Consider the following 21,033-nt stretch of genomic DNA (forward strand, 5'->3'; position numbering starts at 1 on the left):
TTAAATTCCTCTTCCACAGATTAGTGTTTTTTTTTTGTGTGTGTGACATTAATCAGAATATTAGTTTTTTGTTGTCTGATATTTGACCAAACTTTTTTGCTTGTGTCCTGAAGTAATCATGCCTAATTATTAGGGCTGTGAATTTAACGTGTTAATTAGATTAATTAATTATGGAAAAAACAATGCGTTAAAATTTAACACATTTAACGCACTTGCCCCGCCCCCAGACCTACATTGGTCATCTGACATTTCATACAGTTGACTGATGATGAATATGATGCAGGGCAACAGCTTACTGCATAATATAGCCTATAGAATACAGTTAGAATGTCCATAAAATTCAAGATATGAAAGGCGCAAGGTGATGGATTTGAAGCCTTTGAAGCGTACAACAACACCAGTAAGATCAGAACATTCACTAGTAAATTCAATTGTGCTTTCGTGCTTTGGCTGGCAACTATTCAGTGTTTTCAACCACATAAAGTTTATTTTAGTTTCAGACATTTAAATAGACATTAAATAGGCTACTAGCCAAAAATACATTTTGTTAAATTCACACTGATATTTATGGAAAGTGATAATAATATGCTAATTCCTTCTTCAATTAAAATCTGACAAAGTGTTTTATATCAGATGCACATTGTGCACTATATTTGAGAGCGTGTGAGTTTTGTGGAGAGATTCGTGCTGCAAGTTACATTTGATGCGCTCTCGACATGCGTCATAAAAAAATGCCATAGTAACTGCCTCAAGTAAACTATCAAAATGAAAAGAATGTCACATCTGAATGCTGCAGTTTTTTTTTTTTATTGGTTAAAATGAATGGAGAATATCTCATGTTTTTCCATGGGTGTTCAGCACCTATATAGCCTAACAAGTTGGTGAATATTTTGAATAAAAAAGTAAAAATGAAATAAGTGATGCATCTGTCATACAGCGCTATTGTGTCAGCGTTACACGTCGTTTGTGAATTAATTTAATAAACTTAGTAACCTAGCTTTCTTGTTAACCTTCAGTAAATTAACTTCTCTAAGAAAATTATTCATAAAACATCGATTGACCATATGTTTACTTTCAATTTAATATTTTCATATTGATAAAAAAAAGAAATAAAAAAAAAAATCAACATAGTTCCACTAAAATTAAAATTCAATCATTTACTTAACCTCATGGTCCAAAAGTTTGTGTAGCCTAATAAATTCTATGTTGAATCAAATAAAATATTTTTTTTTCTTCCTTTCTTATTCATTAATTTTTGTAATGTCTATTTGATGCTTTACAAAATATTGACTTACAAATTATCTTTTGGGAAATAATTTCTCAGCCAAATTTAATGTACAATAATTTGAATAATAATTCAATAATTATTTAATAAAACAAGTCCCTTTTTAGTTACTGATGCTCAAACTGTAGAGCAACGCATGAAGCGCTTAAATGTAATTATTAAAACTGGTATAATTTGCTTTGGATATAAGTGTGTCAAATGAATAAACATATAATTAGTAATTTAAGTAATTATCTCAAATGTAAAGTCTACACCTCATGTGCTTTAAAGTGTCTGGATTTGATTTGTCTATGCTTGTAATGCAGGTGCTACTCAAGTATTGGGAAGGTCCAAGATGCGTTCATATCTTACCGACAGTCTATTGATAAGTCTGAGGCCAGTGCAGACACATGGTGCTCAATTGGGTAAGCTTTTAATGATCATTGTTTATTAGGTTAACACTGCCAAAGCTCATGTGAAAGATATGAACTGTTGTTTGATACTGTTAAGGCCCCAATATACTTCAAGCAAAATCGAAGAACGCACTGATGTGGGGTCATTTCGAACAAAATCAGGCCAAAGCGGAGTTCATTTTGGGAGTTTGAAAGCTTGCCAAAGCGACGTTTGCAGTAAAGTTTATGGCTGGTAAACACCTTTTGTACTGTATATATAACGTGACGTGACTAGTGTTGTCAAAAGTACAGAAATTTTAAAAACATGACACTGTGAGTGCTGCTGAGCAGATTCGTAAACGCCTCTGATTGGCCATTGTGCTCATCAAATATGTCTGTGATTGGCTACAATGATCAACGCTTCAAAAACATGTTGTAAATAGACATCAGTGACGCTCCTCCCTGAGTGCTTACACAGATGCACACAGGAGCGTTTGAACGCAAGCGTCTATCAGTGGACCGCTGATAGACATCTTCTTTCAAAAGCTTCCTCTCCCGCTTTCAAAACGCTTTCAAATTCAAACACTTCCGTGTGCTTTCAAACACTCCCATGCTTTGATCATTGTAGCCAATCACAGACATATCGGATGAGCGTGTGAACACAACAGATGAGAAAGTCTAATCTTCTCAACAGTCCTCAAAGTGTCACATTTTTAAAATTTCAGTACCGACTTGGTACCAAAGTGACTTTACTAGAGTGCCGAATTGCATAGCTCGTGCAAACACATCCACGTTAATATGATGTTTTTATTGTGCTTTATTAAAAAAATGCTTGCTGTTTTGTTGTGTTTATTTTGTTATTGAGAGGAAAGCACGCAGCACATATTTACATATTCATCTAAACGGGGCAGCATCGGATGTTAGCTAACAGTATACTGCTGGTTATGTATTTCGAACTTCGTTTTTCCCCTAAGCAAAGAACAAAACAGAACTTCACCGTGAGTATATCGGGGCCTTTACGTGATCATGTGGCAGCTAGTTAGGAACCGGTTTGTTTTGCTTTTCTTTTTTGACCCCTCTTCTCTGCTGTGCTGCAGTGTGTTGTACCAGCAGCAGAACCAGCCGATGGATGCACTGCAGGCATATATCTGTGCAGTGCAGCTGGACCACAGCCATGCGGCTGCCTGGATGGACCTGGGCACGCTGTACGAGTCCTGCAACCAGCCGCAGGATGCCATCAAGTGCTACATCAATGCCACGTGCAGCAAGTCCTGCAGTAACATCCCAGCTTTAACCGCTCGCATTAAATGCCTCCAGGTAGAGAGAGTGCTTGCACGTGACATTATCAGGAGAGGAAATGTACACGTTTCATTTTAACATGGCTGTCATTTTTGTTACTTTTTTTTCTTTTTGAAAACAAATTGTGTACATTGTTCGTTTTTTGAGTTACTTCTTGTTTGAGTTGAATCACGTCCCTGTGTCTGACATACTATACACCGAGAATGAAATGAGTGTCATTTTCATCTGTGATTTGATGCATACCACCATTGCATTGACTCAAGCTTAGCCGAATCCGACATTGAACATGTTTTCTGCGCAATCTTTTTCTAGGCTCAGTTGTGTAATCTTCAGCAAGGTAGTTTACCAAGTAAAAGTAAAATGCTCCCTAGTATTGAGGAGGCGTGGAGCCTACCAATCCCAGCAGAGCTCACCTCCAGACAGGGAGCGCTCAACACAACACAACAGGTGAGAACAGATCAGCTAGACAAGCCAGTAGAAACTATTACACCATCTAATGGTTTAGACTTATAAAAATGTTGTTAGTGGTAGCTTGGATATTGTGGCGTTTTAAAGGAATTTTTTTGGGTTCAGTACAGGTTGAGTTTGATGTCATTTATGGCATTATGTTTCAATTTAAACTTTTTATTATTTTTAAAAAGTAAATGTTGCTGTTAAAATAGTTCAAATTTTGGGATTAGTAAAAAATTATTTTTATTTTATTTATTCACCAAGGATGCATTGACTTTATCAAAAGAGACAGTAAAGACATTTATAGTGTTACAAAAGTTTTATGTTTCATATAAAATCTGTTGTTTTAAGCTTTCTATTCATCAAAAATCATGGAAAAAATTTATGTTTCTACAAAAATATTAAGCAGCACAACCATTTTCAACATTTATAATAATCAATGTTTCTTGATCGTATTAGAATTAGAGATGTTCCGATACCCCTTTTCCATTCCCGATACCGATTCCGATACCTGAGCTCAGGGTATCGGCCGATACCGAGTACCGATCCGATACCTGGGTGTGTGTATATATATATATATATATATATATATATATATATATATATATATATATATATATATATATATATATATTACTAGCCCTGTATGATTTGATAGAATTATTTATGGTGTGCTTCAGACTTATCCCTTAATAAAACAAGAACAAAAACATACAGTGAACTAGAGTATTTTTATTATCTGACATACATTTGTCAGTTATATTATTTATTTATTTTAAGTGAAAAAGAACTTCAAATGCAGCCACAAATCTAACACTGTAAACTGAAAAAGTTATATTAGTTTTACAATATAACTATAAAAACAGTGCAACAAATAAATCTAGGAATATAATTATATAAGAAAATAATCTCTTTAAAACTTGAAGTCCAGAAACAATTTTGTTTAATAAAAATCTCACATTTTCGACGACTGACAGCAGCTGGTCATCCAGAACAATAAACCCGACAATTTTGTCGGTTATCTTTATTTGTCTTTTGAAAACTTTTCTCTTTGTTTGAATGAAGCTGGCACGCCTCATCCTTCTCCATCTTAAGCGCGTCAAACGCCCGAATCACTCAATTCGCACCGCGTCATTCACGCGAATCGCGCCGCAGGGAGTCAATTTGCGTCTTTGCATTGACTTAACATGTAAATCACTCGCGCTTATCGCTTCATTCGCGTCTGGTGTGAACGCAGCATTAGCCTTGTGTAACCATCGTGTTGCGCGGGGTGACGCGTCTTCAAATGCTTTATTAAGTTATTTGTGTTAAAGTTGCCAATACTTGTGCCACTCGAAATTGCAGCATTGCATATGAGACATGTCGCCGTTTCAGTGGTTGCTTGTGGCAACGCAGCACAACTTCCTGTGTTTGCATTGTGAGCCGCGAAGAATAATTGATTTCCGATTTGCTGCGTTAAGCAAAGATAGCGGGCACAACTAGGTGTTGTTTAAGAAAATGGTATCGGATCGGTACGTGAGTTTAAATACCGATGCCAGAAGTTTTTGTGGTATCGGTGGTATTTCCGATACTAGTATCGGAATCGGAACAACCCTAATTAGAATGATTCCGAACATTTAAGGAGCTTGTGACACTGAAGGACTGGAGTAATGGGTGCTGAAAAATTCAGCTTTGCTATTACAGGGATAAATTACATTTATTTTTTTTTATATATAAAAAAACATTTCTTTAAAATTTATAACAATATTTGACAATACTACTGTTTTTACAATAAAGAGACTTCTTTTAAACCCTTAAAAATAAATCTTACTGACCACAAACTTTTGAACAGTAGTGTATGACTGTACATTTGAGACCGTTGAATCAATAGAGGCACATAATAATGTTTATAATGCTCAATGAGATGTATAAATAAATAATAGCAATCTCCACAGATCTGTTACGTAACAAATGCAGTCATTGAGCTTAGCTTGTATTGAACCTATAACATTCCTTTAATGAAACATCAAAATGTGTGGTAAGGCCTGACTTCATGATTAAGTACCACTAAAAGGTCCTTAATTTCCAGTCATGCAGAACAATGTTGTTAACATTGATTCTGGAGAATAATCTTAAACTGCTAAGGTTTAAAGTTATTTCCTCTAGTTCATTAGATCATAGCACTCATCAGCACACATCATCCTTTGTTTCAACGTATTTGTCACTAATTTTGGAAAGCCATTTAAATCTTCAAAAATGTCATATATTTAACTGATATAATTGAGAGTGAGAAAGGTGGCATAAACTTTCTCGTCTGCCTTTTTGCTTATTGTCTTAGGGAGTGGTTTGACACTGACAATAATCAATACCAAAGTTTCAAACAGTGGTGCAAAACAAACAAAAAAACATTTGGGTTACTTTAGTGAAATGTTTGTGCAGTTGTCCTAGCTGCAATTCTTTATCTGTTGCCTATAGCAGACCACCTGCAAAGCTCATCAGAGCAATGAAGCCCAGTCCCAAATCCCAGGCCAGTCTCTTCCTCCTCATATGCTCTCTGACCAGACAGATGACCAGTCCAGCCCAGCCAAAAGAAAGAGGATCGCTAGTCCAGCCAGGGTACTGAGGGACAGCATTTTAGTTTGTTTAATCTATTACAACTGACAGGACATTTTTGATTTATGATTTTTTTTCGTCTCGCCATCAGAGTTCACCTGATTCCTGGGCAAATGATCCAGGTCATCATCAAGTCCCCAACTGGAGTTTAACCCCACAGAAACTTCAGGTCGGCAGATTCATATTTTATATCTGTAAACTGCTGCATGTGAATGATTTATGTATTTTTTAGAACTGGTGCTAAACTATTTATTGTGTGGTTTGTTTCCACAGCTTCTGGAACAGTTACGGACCAACAGGGCCAATCTAAAGCCAATGCAGTTGCAGATGCTGGAACAGTTGGAAAAGCAGCTCAGTCAAATGCAACAGAATCAGCAGGTATGGATCATTTATAGTGGCACAAAGCAGACTCCAAACTTTGAGAAAGGCTAGAGGTAGCGTTTGTAAAAGTGAAATCATGATTGTCCCCTCTCTAGCCTTCATCTCTTTATTTTACTGAGATTTTATTATTGATGAAGGGGCCTTGCCTAACACTCTTGCTCTCCCCAACAGATGAGGCTGAATTCTATGGGTCAGATACGACCCAATGTGTCCAACGGTCCTGTAGCCGACTCCTCACTGCCTATGAAATCTAATTCCACATCGTCCCCTCACCATCCACACATCGCTCTTTCTCGCACACCCTCTGGCCACTCACGATGCGCTGCTCAGCCAATAGCCAACGGACCTGTCCCTGCAAGCCCCACCCCATGCAGCACGGCTGGAAACCTGGGTAACACAGATGCCGTCTCTGTGGGCAATAATCACCTCCCAGGATTGAGGAGCAACGGAAACGTGCCTTACTTGCGGCAAAACGCACTACCTCAGAACTGCACAACCCCCACCAGCAGCAGCATGGATGATGAACCGTGGAAAAGCCAACACATCAACTCCACTCAGGTAAGATTAAATATCCTAGCCGATATAATAAAATAAAAATATTTTTATGGAAACAGTGATACTTTTTTCAGGATTCTTTGAATAGATAGTTCAAAAGAAATAAAAAATTGAAATTTTTGTGCAGTAATGTAAAAGTTTTAATCAATTTAAAGTATCCTTGCTTAATAGAAGTATTAATCTTACTGACCTCAAACAGTACAGTATGAAAAGTTGAATAACATGCACTCCTTAATCTAGCATTTCCTTATTCTTTTTGCAGGGGCTTCAGAAAAGTCCAGGTTCGTATTCCGCAGGTCCTAACAGTGAGCAGCCTTTCTCTTCCGCTGGAACTTCCCAGCCTACCCCGGCAGCCGGCACTGGCGTTCCAAATCAGGTCGGACGTTCGGCCACAGCCAGCGACACGTTAGCGCAGGAGGCCAGTCACAATCACCTCCCCTCCCCTAGCTCCCCTCACTCTGCTACCTCAGGTGGACAGCAAGGCATGGTGCACACCAAAGAGAGCAAGCCTTCAGGAAACGGGCATTCCGCGGGGACGCCTAACAGCACTGCCACTGCAGAAGGACTGCCTAATCACGTCCATCAGGGCCAGGCAGACGCTGCTGGGGCGAAACCCTGCTCACCAGGTGTACTTAGTTCAGACAATCCTCAGCTCTCTGCCTTGTTGATTGGAAAAGCCAATGATAGTAATAATAGTAATGGCGGTGGGTTGGCGGCTGCCGGCACAAAGGTTAACAACGTTCACCCGAGTCTGCACCCAGGGCTTAAGGCGCAGGAAAACTCAGTGGCCTCCTCTCCGTGTTCTGCCATGTCCACGGCCACACCATCACCCAAATCTGCAGACCATCACAGCACTCAGAACAGTGTTAACAGCCTTAACAGCCCCACACTCAATGGCAAAGGTCTGGAGGACTCTCAGAGCCCCCTGAAGGTGGCATCTCCGCTGGTTTGTCGGAAACCGTCGCCTCCCTCGTTCGCCCCGTGGTCCTCTGTCTCCATCTACCCCAGCTCCAGTGATGTGCTCAAAGCATGCAGGTAAGTGACTTCTTCCTGTATGCAGCTAGTTGTCAGAATTCTAGGTAGATATTTTCTTTTTCACTGCTGCTGTTTTTTTTATTTTTTTGTTTGTTTGTTTGCTTGTTTGTTTGTTTTTTGTTATTATTGATGTCTTCAGCCACCTGAGCAGGATTACCTTTTTTCTTGCTTGCATGCAAATGACACACCCATACCACATCCTCACTCTCTATGGTCTAATACAGAGGTTTTCAAAGTGTGTGACAAGAGCATGTCAGGGGAGGCGCAGAGTAGGGCAGGGTGATATGGCAGACAAATCGATAGTGATTATCTGTATGGAAATATATTTGTGCAGCGCAGAACTGAATACGATAGAGCTGCAAAGAAACATTGAATGAGAAGAAGAACTGGTGTGCTTAATGATGAGTTATTAAAAGGACAATAAAAACCGTGAAAGAGAACTGAATTCAGTTGATCTGGGAAATGCTAATATTAGCCTGCTAGCATTGAAAGCATACGATCCCACACCCCTGCAAATCACCCTCCAAAACACATGAACACGCACACAACTGCTCTCTGCAACGTGTCACAAGAGACGGTGTTAAACTACCTCTTGTCTCAAAGCACGTCACTTTACAATAATAATGAATGTAAACAACTTAGAGAGCTTGTAGCTAGTGCTGAGCGGTTTGACCAAAAATCTGTATCTGTTTTTCTGATGGTTTCACAGTATACACGGTATATCACTGTTATATATAAGTAGGCTACATTTTTACTGTGCAGTTTCTGTAATTTCAACGAAGACCTTTGAGTTTGTGTTTTAATAAATGGTGTTATTATTATTATGATTATTATCTCTTTTAATCGAAGTACACTTGATTGTACAATAGTAGGCTATATTTCTGTTATTTCAAGTTATACAGAACTTTTATTTTGACATGGTCGTGAAGACCTTTGACTTCCTGGGTATATGATTCGACAAATGTCGATAGCTTTCTCAAACGGTAAAATGTTCATAAAGTGACTCTAAGAGCAGCTCTGCAGAAGAAGTTCATGTATAGTGAGTGAGACAGCAGACACTGAAAAGGCAGACGCAAGCGTCACGCGTGCTTCAGTATGTGTAGTAGTAGACGAAAATGCAGCGCTCATTTATAAAGGCTTCACATTTCAATAGCAGTCATTTTTAGCATTAATGTTCACAGACAGTAGTCCGTATCGATGTCTGATTAATTGTACAGCCCTACTTTTGATTTATTCATCCAAAAATTGCCAAATTCTGTGACATTCCACTTTATACAGTAAATTCTTGTGACTGGATTCCGTGATTTCATCCGTGTTTTCTGCATCACGGAAATCAATTGGCTCTACGTGGTATTTGCAGTATTAAGAGAGTTAGTTTTGTGAGCTATTTATTGTTGTGTTATAAAGTTGTTTCCATTAGTGTAAGAAGGGTATGCAGTTAATAGAAGTCTGAACTCTACATAGTGCTTCATGGCCATTGAATAGATACAGCAGCTGTTTCTGCTACACACCTGTATTGCGGTTTTTGAAAAATACATATCGGCCTCAAAATTGAAACTGGTATACCATATGAACCGGGAGACTTGCATCAGTATAACAAAAAATGATCCTGTAGAGAATCACCTATTGCACCTTTAATATTAATCATTAGGGGTGGAACGGTTCCGATTACTCACGGTTCGGTTTTTATCACGGTTTTAGGGTCACGGTTTCGGTACGACTATAGACGGTATGACTAATTCACACACGCAATCACGCAATACATACTAGTACTGTGCTAATTATCTGTATCTGATTTACAATGAGCAGAAATCTGAAATAAATGTTAGGAACCATAGAAAAAATAACTGCTGAAAGTGAGCTGTTATGTCAGATCACTTTTTCAATAGGAAAAAATATCCCACCTTTAAAGGTGCCCTAGAACCCTTTTTCACAAAATGTAATGTAAGTCTAAGGTGTCCCCTGAATGTGTCTGTGAAGTTTCAGCTCCAAGTACCCCATAGATTTTTTTTTTTATTATTCAATTTTTTCACTGCCTATTTTGGGGCATAATTAAATATGCGTCGATTCAGCGCACATCCCCTTTAAATGCTCACGCTACCCCGCCCCCAAGCTCGCAACTCTACAATACATTGCATAAACAAAGTTCACACAGCTAATATAACCCTCAAAATGGATCTTTACAAAGTGTTCGTCATGCAGCATATCAGATCTTGTAAGTATTGTATTTATTTGGATGTTTACATTTGATTCTGAATGAGTTTGATGGTGCTCCGTGGCTAACGGCTAATGCTACACTGTTGGAGAGATTTATAAAGAATGAAGTTGTGTTTATGCATTATACAGACTGCAAGTGTTTAATAATGAAAATAACTACGGCTCCAGTCTCCGTGAATACAGTAAGAAACGATGGTATCTTTAACCACATTTAACAGTACATTAGCAATATGCTAACGGAACATTTAGAAAGACAATTCACAAATATCACTAAAAATATCATGATATCATGGATCATGTCAGTTATTATTGCTCCATCTGCCATTTTTCGCTATTGTCCTTGCTTACCTGCATAACGTCTGATGATTCAGCTGTGCACAGATCCAGATGTTAATACTGCCTTGTCTAATGCCTTGAACGTGGGCTGGCATATGCAAAAGTTGGGGGCGTACATATTAATGATCCCGACTGTTGCGTCACAGTCGGTGTTATGTTGAGATCCGCCTGTTCTTCGAAGGTCTTCTAAACAAATTAGATTTACATAAAAAGGAGGAAACAATGGTGTTTGAGACTCACTGTATGTCATTTCCATGTACAGAACTCTATTTAACTATGCCGAGGTAAATTTAATTTTCAATTCTAGGGCACCTTTAATAGTAAATCATATTTACAGTACAAACCTTGTAAGTGAACTATGAGGGCAAAAAACAAAACAACAAAAACTAGAAACAAAATAATCATTCATTAATCGTAATCGAGGTAAAATGTTCAATTAATCAAGGTTTTGATTTTAGGTCATAATCGTCCAGCCCTACTTTACAAGTTTTTCAGCAATCTAACAGTAGCTTTCAGGTACATAAATTGAATAAAGTAATCAAATATAAAATAAAAACTGCATATAAACTTCTTTGAATAATTAAATAAAGATGAAACATTGTTACAAAAGCTATTCAGTCAAGAGTGATTTCTTCGTCTTTTGTCGTTTGAGTAATATTAGACTGCTGTCCATTTTAAGATACAATTCAAAGATCCAGTACACTGATACACATGCGTTGTCTGTCTCGTTTTTCTCTTAAGACATTACCTACTATGTTTGTTAGGATACTCTCTAAGATGGGCATGTTGACATCATTTTTGTGTGAATTTGTCCGTTTAGGTGCAACCCACTGTCTTTGACTTTGGAAACTCCTGGTCTAATACAAATCCATCCTAGTTGATTTAGTTTAAACCTGCCGTACAATGATTGTTCAGGTTGATTTGATGTATTGTTGAGAATTATGCATTAAATAGAATTGCAATGGTGTTTAGCTGTTTATTATTTTGAAGGTAGTGGAAATATTGCTTTTTTGAGTAAAAAACTGCAATATTTTGTCATTGTATAAGCTTTGATGGAAGCGGAAATAAGATGTGTCTGACCCGGAAGATATCTGCTCAAAACTAGATGTTGGGGATGTCTGTTAAATGTACAGCTGTGTGGTTGACTCCAGGATGGTGTGATTGCTTTCAATATACGGCCAATAGAGTAGTTATATACATTACAGTTCAAAAGTTTGTATTCAGTATTTTTTTTTTTTTTTTTTTTTTTTAATTAAAATTAATACTTTTATTCGGCAAGGATGCATTAAATTGATCAAAAGTGTAAAGGCAATCTTACAAAATAAGAAAAATTTGTTACAAAATTTATAATAAATGCTGTTCTTTTATTGGAAAATAATGTATCACAATTTCAGAAATATTATGCATGTAACTATTTTTAATATTGATAATAAATGTTTCTTGAGAACCAAATCCACATATTATATTGATTTCTGAAGGATTATGGGACACTGAAGACTGGAGTAATGGCTTCTGAAAATTTGGCTTTGCTTTCATAGCAATAAATTACTTTTTTTTTTTTTTTTTTTTTTTTTTTTTTCCCTGAATGCCCAGTGTTTTTGCTGTCCATTTAATATACATTTGTTAAGTCATCTAGAGCCTAGTAATAAGCAAAACCAATAAATTCCTGCTTGCAAAAAAATATTTTTAGTGTAATGCCTCACCATGTCAAAATGAGCTATTCTATCATTAAAAATTACATTAAAAGTGCTGCAATCCCAATAACGCAGAGACTAAGCAGAAAAAAATTTCAGGATTGTGTCAAACTTTTCACAAGCACCAAGGTTCCTCTTCCAAACAAAAACCAGTGTAACTATGCTCCATCCTCACAACTGTAATTATTTAGAGAAATTTTAGTTACTGAATTTTTAACCCTCTGCCGTGTTGTATAAAGTGGGACATTTCCTACACTGTTTGTTTTGACTGGAATGGCTGTTGATGGCCTCCATCTCTAGTGATCTGGTTTGTGGCTCCATCTGTGTCTAGAAAGCAGCAGCACATGTGCTGACCCTTTGTCCCTGTCATGTTGACAGGAATACATCAGAAATTACTGTCTCCACTGCAACATGCAGTATATCAAATGAGATTTTTTAATTCTATTAAAATTATATAAAATTATTGGTAACGTTTTACAATAAGGTTTCATTTGTTAACATTAGTTAATGTATTAAAGGATTAGTCCACTTTCAAATAAAAATCTCCTGATAATTTACTCACCCCCATGTCATCCAAGATGTTCATGTCCTTCTTTCTTCAGTCGAAAAGAAATAAAGGTTTTTGATGAAAACATTCCAGGATTATTCTCCTTATAGTGTACTTCAATGGACTCCAAACGGTTGAAGGTCAAAATTACAGTTTCAGTGCAGCTTTAAAGGGCTTTAAACGATGCCAGACAAGGAATAAATGACTAAATATGAGCAATACATGTTACAGTATTTATTAATCTGTAATGTTAATAAAAATACAGCTGTTCATTCATGTTGGATTTTTTTTTTTATTCCAATGTATTAGTAAATGTTGAAATAACATTAACAAAGATTAATAAATGCTGTAGAGGTACAGTTAAAAATTTGTTTAACTAATGTAGTTAACTAATGAAACCTTTTATTGTAAAGTGTTACATGTATATTATATTATATTATATTATATTATATTATAAATGATATTATATGGCCATCTGAAAATGTGCTAATAAATATTTCATGAAAATTATTTTGCAGAAACCTGGGGAAAAATGGTGTGTCCAATAACAGCATCTTACTGGACAAGTGTCCCCCTCCGCGGTTACCACCACCACCCTTCCCTCCTCTGCCAAAGGACAAGCTCAATCCTCCCACCCCTAGTATTTATGTAAGTAAACATCATCGACGTCTGACACGGTGCAGCCTGGATGCTCCTCATCAACTCTTTCTAGTATTCCTGCCGGCATGCTATTTACAAGGCAAAGTATTTGGCAAGAAAATTCCAGTTGCACTGATTGAAAGCACTTTGTTGCCATGGGAAATAAATTAAGTAAACCTTATTTAACCTTAATTTATGCTTGCTTTATTACACCCTTTTTTTTTAAATTCCACGCCGTTATTTTCTTGTCACCTAAACCTACTTTTTAAAACCTTGACAGTTGGAGAACAAGAGGGACGCTTTCTTTCCGCCGCTACACCAGTTCTGCACAAACGCAGCCAACCCCGTTACAGTGATCCGTGGCCTGGCTGGAGCGCTCAAGCTAGGTGAGTGTGTTTCTGAGCGCTTGTGCACATTTGAGTGCTTGCCAAAGCACTGCGTACATGTGTGAGCATTGAGCTCTGGTTTTTTTTTTTTTGTTTTTTTTTGTTTTTTGGATTTTGCTGTGTATTAGCACCTTTGTTTAAATTGAGTGCTCAGTCATTTGCAGAAGTACAACAGTCGGGAGACATTTAACTAGCACTGCTACAGACAGTGAGTTTTGGCACACATTTCAAGATGACTTGGCTGCAAATGACAACAGCACCATCTGCATGCTGAAAGTGTCATTACATGAAGGCATCCCCACCACAGAAAAAAAACAGCAGTTGCAGGATTTTTCTTAAATGGACTTTTTATGTACCTGCTCTGCAAACCTCTTAAATGACATAATGGGAATATATAATTTTCCTTTGAGAGAGTCTCTAATGGTCAACTTTCTGCAGAAAGTAGAAGTACGTTAGGGAAAAATTTAATTCTGACTGACGTGTGCATGTTACACTGTTATGTATATCTCATCATTTGGCTGTTTGGAAAATTTGGGCCATTTGGACAAAATTTGTACTCTAATTTAACATTCATGCTAAATGGCATTTTTATTGTATAGCAAAAAAGTAGTTTTTCCTCTTTTTTTTCTTTTTTCTTTTTTTCCTCCTTACATACAGCCCAATCTGTGTGTAAGGGTTTGAAACCTAAACATGTTTCATGTTTAAGGAAAAAAAAAAAAAAGGTCTGGTCTCTTTTCCCCCCAATTTTTCTTGTTATTGCTATGTTTTTGCAGCATTTTTAAATTAGATGGAAACAATGGCACATTAGCTGATTTTTCACTGTTGGGCCGAACGGTTCTAAGAAAGGAACGCAGGGAACAGTTATATTTCCACTTAAGCTTGGTTCGGCAAGGCACGATTACAAACCGTTATCGCTGTGGAATTCTTAGCATGGTTGTCTAACCGTGCTGAACCAAGCTGGTAGAATATGTGTAGTGATGTAAACACTCAGGATTCGTCACTTGTCTGTTGCCCGGTCTCTCTGTGGCTGGCAAAGATCGCTATTTGTGCAATGTGTAAACAAGTTAATAATAAAATTAAAATAAATATCTTATCCTCTATATCGCATTTAAATCCATACATCTGTAAACTCTTGGGTTACTAAGAAAACAACTGAAGCATTTGTATTCCATTCCAAAGAGCGCCGTTATCAGCCCCACAGTGGAAAATGAATTGGGCTGGATCGGCACGGAATGGAATGGTTAAGCAACGAGAATGGTTTGGCCCAATGGTGGAAAAGTGGCTTTTCTCTCCAAAACCATGGCTTTACATAAATTAAAAATGGAATTCCCTTTTGGTAATTGAAATGTACATCATTATTATTATTATTAATGCTAAATTTCGTATCTAAACTTCTTCATTATGACCTCTCAAAGACTGCAGTATACTCTCTTGATAATTTCAAAGAGCTTGTGATCTGACACTTTGATGTTCCTGGAAATAATTTAATATATAGGTTTCTCTCCACTTCTTTATGTCAGACCTAGGATTGTTCTCCACCAAGACTCTGGTGGAGGCCAACCCAGAGCACCTGGTGGAGGTGAGGACTCAGTTATCTCAGCCCACTGATGAGAATTGGGATGTGACGGGCAGCAGAAAGATGTGGCGTTGTGAGAGCAGCCGGTCTCACACCACCATTGCCAGATATGCTCAGTACCAGGCCTCGTCTTTCCAGGAATCGTTGCGGGTGAGTCGTCATCATTCCAAAAAAATGTGTAGTCTTAGATAAACATGTACATTAGATAAATATTTCATTAGTGTCATCAGTTTGACGTGCCTTCAAGGATTAATTCACTTTCAAATGAAAATTACCCCAAGCCAGGTGTATATGACTTTCTTCTTTCTGATGAACACAATCGGAGAAATACTAATAAATATCCTGACGCATCTGAGCTTTATAATGGCAGGGAGCGGGATCAATGAGTATGAGCTGAAGAAAGTGCCTCCATCCAGATCCATCCATCATAAACGGTTAGGCCTTCTGAAGCGATGCTTTTTCCGTAAGTTGAATAGGGAAGGTGTAGGACGTAGCGTTAGCTTTTTGAACTGCGAGAGTTTTACACTTAATTCGTAAGTAGAATACGGAAGGTGGTCATATACACCTAGAATGGTTTGTGGATGAGTAAAGTTTGGGGTAATTTTCATTTGAAAGTGAACTAGTCGTTTCAGATACCCTGGTCGTCATAATCATTTATTCATCATTCTACTTGAAAATAATGCCCAGAATCTTGCGCTCTTGATTGTGCGTTCGCTCTGAACTGGAGCCAGTATGTCAACAATCTACGTTTCCTCCTCATGCTAAAAGTTTGAGTGTGTGAGTTTTTCTGTCACTATCATGCCATTTGGGAGTTTAATTTCACTGAGATTGTTGACAGAGGTGCATTAGCAGCTTCTGAGGCAGGCCAAAAACTCAAGAAGTGTTTGGTCTCTGTTATCTCTGTTATATGATCACAAAAGACCGTGAACTCTATTGATACTGAGATACAGTTCATGATTGGTGCTTTGGTTTCTAATGGTTCCTTTTCACATTGTTTTTTTGTTTATTTGTTTTTGTTTTTATCCAACAGGAGGAAAATGAAAAGAAAGGGCAGAAAGACCACTCAGACACAGAATCTGCTCCATCAGAAAAGTATTCCTTGTTCCATTAAAGCCTAAATGTTTTAAGCACTTTTGACAGAACCATAGTCTTTGACTGGATCCTGCATTTGTGTTTCAGTGTGTTACGGAGAAGAAGAGGTCCCTTTAAGCACATCAAATTTGGGACGAACATTGACTTGTCAGATGAGAAAAAGTAAGTGGTTACTGATTTTGTTCCTTCTCCTGAGCGATTCTTTATTCAACCACCTAACATGAAATACAAAAGTTGCAGACCTGCTTGTATGCATCAGAAGTCCCAAACTCATTGTAAAGTCACAACTTGTTGAATAAAATGTATTTGGAGAAATAACATTTGCTTGTAAAATATCAGATTTAAATGTAAATGTGATATAATCCATTATATATAATGTGCTAATTTGGTACTTGAGAAATGTTTCTTCTTATTACTTTTGTTTTTAAATATGAAAAACTTTTCTTATTGGTAGAAAATGATTGTGCTGCTTCATAAAGTGTGGAAACAGCAGTACAGTGTCTTTTTCTGTTCATGGCGTGTTGAGTACACTTGCATTTCTTGTACATTTTGGCACTTGCCATTTATTTGTAATAGAACTAATTACTATAATTTGTAACATTATAAATATCCTTACAGTAATTCTTGACAAGTTTAATGCATTCTAGGATAAGTCATCTGAAATAACTATAATCTGGCAATAAAAACTTAAATCTTAAACGCTTTTGATTCTCTAATGGTCAAACATTCTTAGGCCACTTAAGTTCATGAATTGCAGTGATTTTTACCATGATGAAAAGGCACTCTGCTTCATGTTGTGCTTAACACTCTTTAACGGTAATAAAATCACTTTAATGCATGCCTCATGTGGTTTAGTGCTTCATCGAGAAACTCTTGAGAGTTTCGTTGTAGTCTGAAGGAGGATTGTGTGAGAATTAAATGGATCTTTATAGACCTCTTGCAGCGTTCAGACAGACTCATAGAGTTGTGATGGAACAGGAAGACATATTAGGTCATTGCATCTGACCTCTCCACCCTGTGGCTTTGCAGGTGGAAGCTGCAGCTGGCTGAGTTGAGTAAGCTGCCTGCCTTCGCGCGGGTGGTGTCTGCAGGGAATCTGCTCAGTCATGTGGGCCATACCATTCTCGGCATGAACACAGTCCAGCTCTATATGAAGGTCCCAGGCAGCAGGACACCAGGTCAGTTTATTGGCACGCGAGCACATAAACATCTCGCTGTGCTTTTACTGAGGCAGGACTCTCAAATACAGACATTGAAAGTGATTAAGTGAAGATGTTTCTTTGCCCATTTAGGTCATCAAGAAAATAACAACTTCTGCTCTGTCAACATTAACATTGGCCCTGGAGATTGTGAATGGTTCGCCGTTCCTGAGCCATACTGGGGTGTCATGAATGATTTCTGTGAAAGGTGAGCGGAGACACACATGCATGAATTTGTGGAATCGTTATGCTAAAACGAGCATGTCTCTATATACTAGACCTATCTTGCACATTCACTGATCAACGTGTTCTTTGTTATGCAGGAATAATATTAATTACCTAATGGGCTCATGGTGGCCAAATCTAGAGGACTTGTATGAGGCCAATGTTCCAGTGTATCGCTTTATCCAGCGACCAGGTGACCTGGTCTGGCTCAATACAGGCACTGTGCATTGGGTTCAGGCTATTGGCTGGTGCAACAACATTGCTTGGAATGTAGGACCACTCACTGGTAAATTTGTCAAGTTGCTTATCACTGCTGTTGGACCACCAGATCTGTTTTCAAACCTAATGAGCTGTATAAAAGCCATACCACATAAATATTTTCTTATATAGGTGTTTTTTTTTATTATTATTTTTATTTTTTTTATTGTATGTGTGTATATATATTATCATAGATTTTTGTCTTAGATGGTGGTAAAACACAAAGTTTATCTTGGTGCAGTACTCTATTTTAAACAAGAACACATGAATATTGGATGAAATAGTTTTTCATGCTTTTAAGTGGTTAATGAAATATATTTATAGTCAACATTTCTCTGGGCTTTTGTCTGCCATCTTGGATGCTTTTTTTCTTGACATTTTGCATTTTGGGATCAGCTTATCAATGAAGGATACATGCAGTGCCGACTTAAAATTTGGATGAAATTAGGTATCTTATGAAGCAGAATATTTTTGCTGCCTGCATTTTAGCTTTCAAGTCTGGAGTGTGCCTATAATGCCTTAAATTCTGTATATTTTCTATTTAATTAAAAAGACCATGAAAAAAATAAAAAAATAAATACTGTCTTGGTAGGCAGCTCGCTTGGTTTTAGAACAGATATGCATATAAATTTTGAAGAAAGTGTTCTATTTGTTAACTAAACAAATGATCTTAATTGTTATCCATCTTTCTGCAGTGCATCAGTACAAATTAGCTGTGGAACGCTACGAGTGGAACAAACTCCAGTGTGTCAAATCCATCGTTCCCATGATTCACCTTTCTTGGAACATGGCCAGGAACATCAAAGTGTCAGACCACAAGCTCTTTGAGATGATCAAGTGAGTCTACTTCACCACATTTTACAGTTGTGGTTCTTTTAGTGGTCCCGATGATGCAGTTTATTGTGACTGAAATCTCAAGCAGCTTAATGGAAATGTTAACTGTAGTTTGTTCTTCCTCCTCAGGTACTGTTTGTTGAGGACACTAAAGCAGTGTCAGATGCTGAGGGAGGCTCTTATAGCTGCTGGCAAAGAGCTAGTTTGGCATGGAAGGACCAAGGACGAACCTGCTCACTACTGTAGCATCTGTGAGGTGGGTATTATTTATTAATGTTTTCTAGATTTTAAATGTTTATGTTTTGAATAATATGTAAAGGTAGACTAAGTGAAACTGTTTTACTTCTAAAGAAACTCAGATGTTTTGGCAAACGTTTATAATTATGTAATTGAAAAATGAAATCGGATCGCAAGCTTGTTAATCAATCTAATCAAATCGTGAAATTTGAGTCATTGCCCAGCCCTAATGTAAACTGAATCTAAATTTCAATAGGTGAACGTTACAGTTCATGTCGATTAAACTTTGTCTTGATACTTGACTTTTCTAGTTAAAAACAGTTAGGAATTTTTTTATATTTTAGTTCATTTCAATTCTCCTACTTTCCCATTTTCATTTGATTTGGGTCTTTTCTTTTTTTTCTTTTTAGTTAATTGATCTGTTCCATTGCTTTCCCAGGTTGAGGTCTTTGATCTGCTGTTTGTCACCAGTGAGAGCAACTCACGGAAGACGTACGTGGTGCACTGCCAGGGCTGCGCTCGGAGATGCAGCCCTAACCTTGAGAACTTTGTGGTTTTAGAGCAGTACAAAATAGAGGACATCATGCAAGTGTATGACCACTTCACATTAGTAAGTCTCAAAGCCTTTATGTTGACCTCATCTAGATGAATCTCTGTATGATTAATGGTCCCAGGTAGCAAGCACCGAGCATGGTAATGTCCTCTCGCTCTCTCCACAGGCCCCACCCCTGCCCTCCTCGTCCTCATCTTGACGTTAACATTAACGGTTCTTCGGATAACACCCTGGAACGCAACGCATCCCTTTCTGATATTCAGGAGACCTGACCCAGTTCCACACCACTGGTTTCTGTAGCAAACCCCACGAGGCTGCTGGTTCTAAGCTGTTTGTCTATGCAACCTTGCCAAGTATGGAGTTTCGGCCCACTGGAGTGAAGTGGGATCGTCTCCATCTTCAGGACTGTTTCAGCTTGTTCAGCCCCACTTTTCTTTGAAACACAAACTACAAATAGACTAATTGCTGAGGAAAAAAATGGTTTTGTGTATATACCACAAATGTCAAAATCACTCAAAACTACTGACTCTTCCTTTTTACTGTTGCTTTAATAATTTTTTTTTGTTGTTGTTTTTTTCCTTCCTTTTGTGTTCTTCTGTACTTCATGTACGGGCTGATACACGATTTTCTTTGAATCTTATTTCCTCTTAAATACTACCGTAGCTGGGCTTTTTTGTTCAACATTTTCTGGAGGTAACAAAAAAGAGAAATTTGTAATGTGAATTTTTTTTTTCTTTTTTTTTAATTTTAAATTAGTTTTGCCTCTTTTTCTTAAAGAAAAAGTTAAGTTGGGGGGAGGGGGGGGGATAGCCAAGTCACAAAGAAAAATGGGTTGCACATAGACTAAGGAATAAACTTTAATTTGTTTTTTGTTTTTTTTGTGTTATATTTCTAATCTTGTAAATTTACACTATTTATAAATATTTATTGCTTGAAAATATTTGTTGATGGAATGCTGTTATTTTTTTCCAGAGTTCCTGCCATTAAATTTTATGGAGTAATGTCATTTTGAACATTTCTCTTTTTACATTTTCTATACATGAATAAAACTGCTTAGCAAGCATTGTACAGAAACATGAAGATTGATATGGTTTATGGGTTACTAATCAGAGTTGTCTTTGTAATTAAAATATTCTCCTTTTGTGATGAAATTCCTTGTCTCAGGTGTGAATTATAATATTTTGATTTTTTTTTTTTTTTTTTTTTTTTTTTGCATAATATTGTTTGCTGGCTATGATTTGATAAGATAAACATTATTTATTAGATATATAC

General features: G+C 37.2%; 1 protein-coding gene across 6 annotated transcripts in view; it reads left to right on the forward strand.

Annotated features, from left to right (window-relative positions):
• kdm6a (lysine (K)-specific demethylase 6A) overlaps nt 1-20,912 on the forward strand; it is a 62,898-nt gene extending 41,986 nt beyond the window's left edge. For 3 of the 6 annotated variants that reach the window (XM_048193388.1, XM_048193391.1, XM_048193394.1), the window contains 20 exons: nt 1,591-1,689; nt 2,754-2,973; nt 3,268-3,402; nt 5,860-6,000; nt 6,089-6,166; nt 6,271-6,375; nt 6,550-6,936; nt 7,196-7,968; nt 13,281-13,410; nt 13,682-13,787; nt 15,308-15,513; nt 16,394-16,455; nt 16,543-16,617; nt 17,485-17,633; nt 17,748-17,862; nt 17,978-18,165; nt 18,833-18,974; nt 19,101-19,227; nt 19,648-19,818; nt 19,928-20,912. In XM_048193388.1, coding sequence (XP_048049345.1) covers nt 1,591-1,689; nt 2,754-2,973; nt 3,268-3,402; nt 5,860-6,000; nt 6,089-6,166; nt 6,271-6,375; nt 6,550-6,936; nt 7,196-7,968; nt 13,281-13,410; nt 13,682-13,787; nt 15,308-15,513; nt 16,394-16,455; nt 16,543-16,617; nt 17,485-17,633; nt 17,748-17,862; nt 17,978-18,165; nt 18,833-18,974; nt 19,101-19,227; nt 19,648-19,818; nt 19,928-19,960 — 3,442 coding nt within the window. In that variant the 3' untranslated portion in view covers nt 19,961-20,912. The remainder of the gene's footprint in view (nt 1-1,590; nt 1,690-2,753; nt 2,974-3,267; nt 3,403-5,859; nt 6,001-6,088; nt 6,167-6,270; nt 6,376-6,549; nt 6,937-7,195; nt 7,969-13,280; nt 13,411-13,681; nt 13,788-15,307; nt 15,514-16,393; nt 16,456-16,542; nt 16,618-17,484; nt 17,634-17,747; nt 17,863-17,977; nt 18,166-18,832; nt 18,975-19,100; nt 19,228-19,647; nt 19,819-19,927) is intronic. The other 3 variants (XM_048193390.1, XM_048193392.1, XM_048193393.1) reach the window with 2 other exon arrangements.
• The last annotated feature ends 121 nt before the right edge of the window (nt 20,913-21,033 follow it).

Source organism: Megalobrama amblycephala, linkage group LG6 (assembly GCF_018812025.1).
Source record: "Megalobrama amblycephala isolate DHTTF-2021 linkage group LG6, ASM1881202v1, whole genome shotgun sequence".
Taxonomy (NCBI): Eukaryota; Metazoa; Chordata; class Actinopteri; order Cypriniformes; family Xenocyprididae; genus Megalobrama; species Megalobrama amblycephala.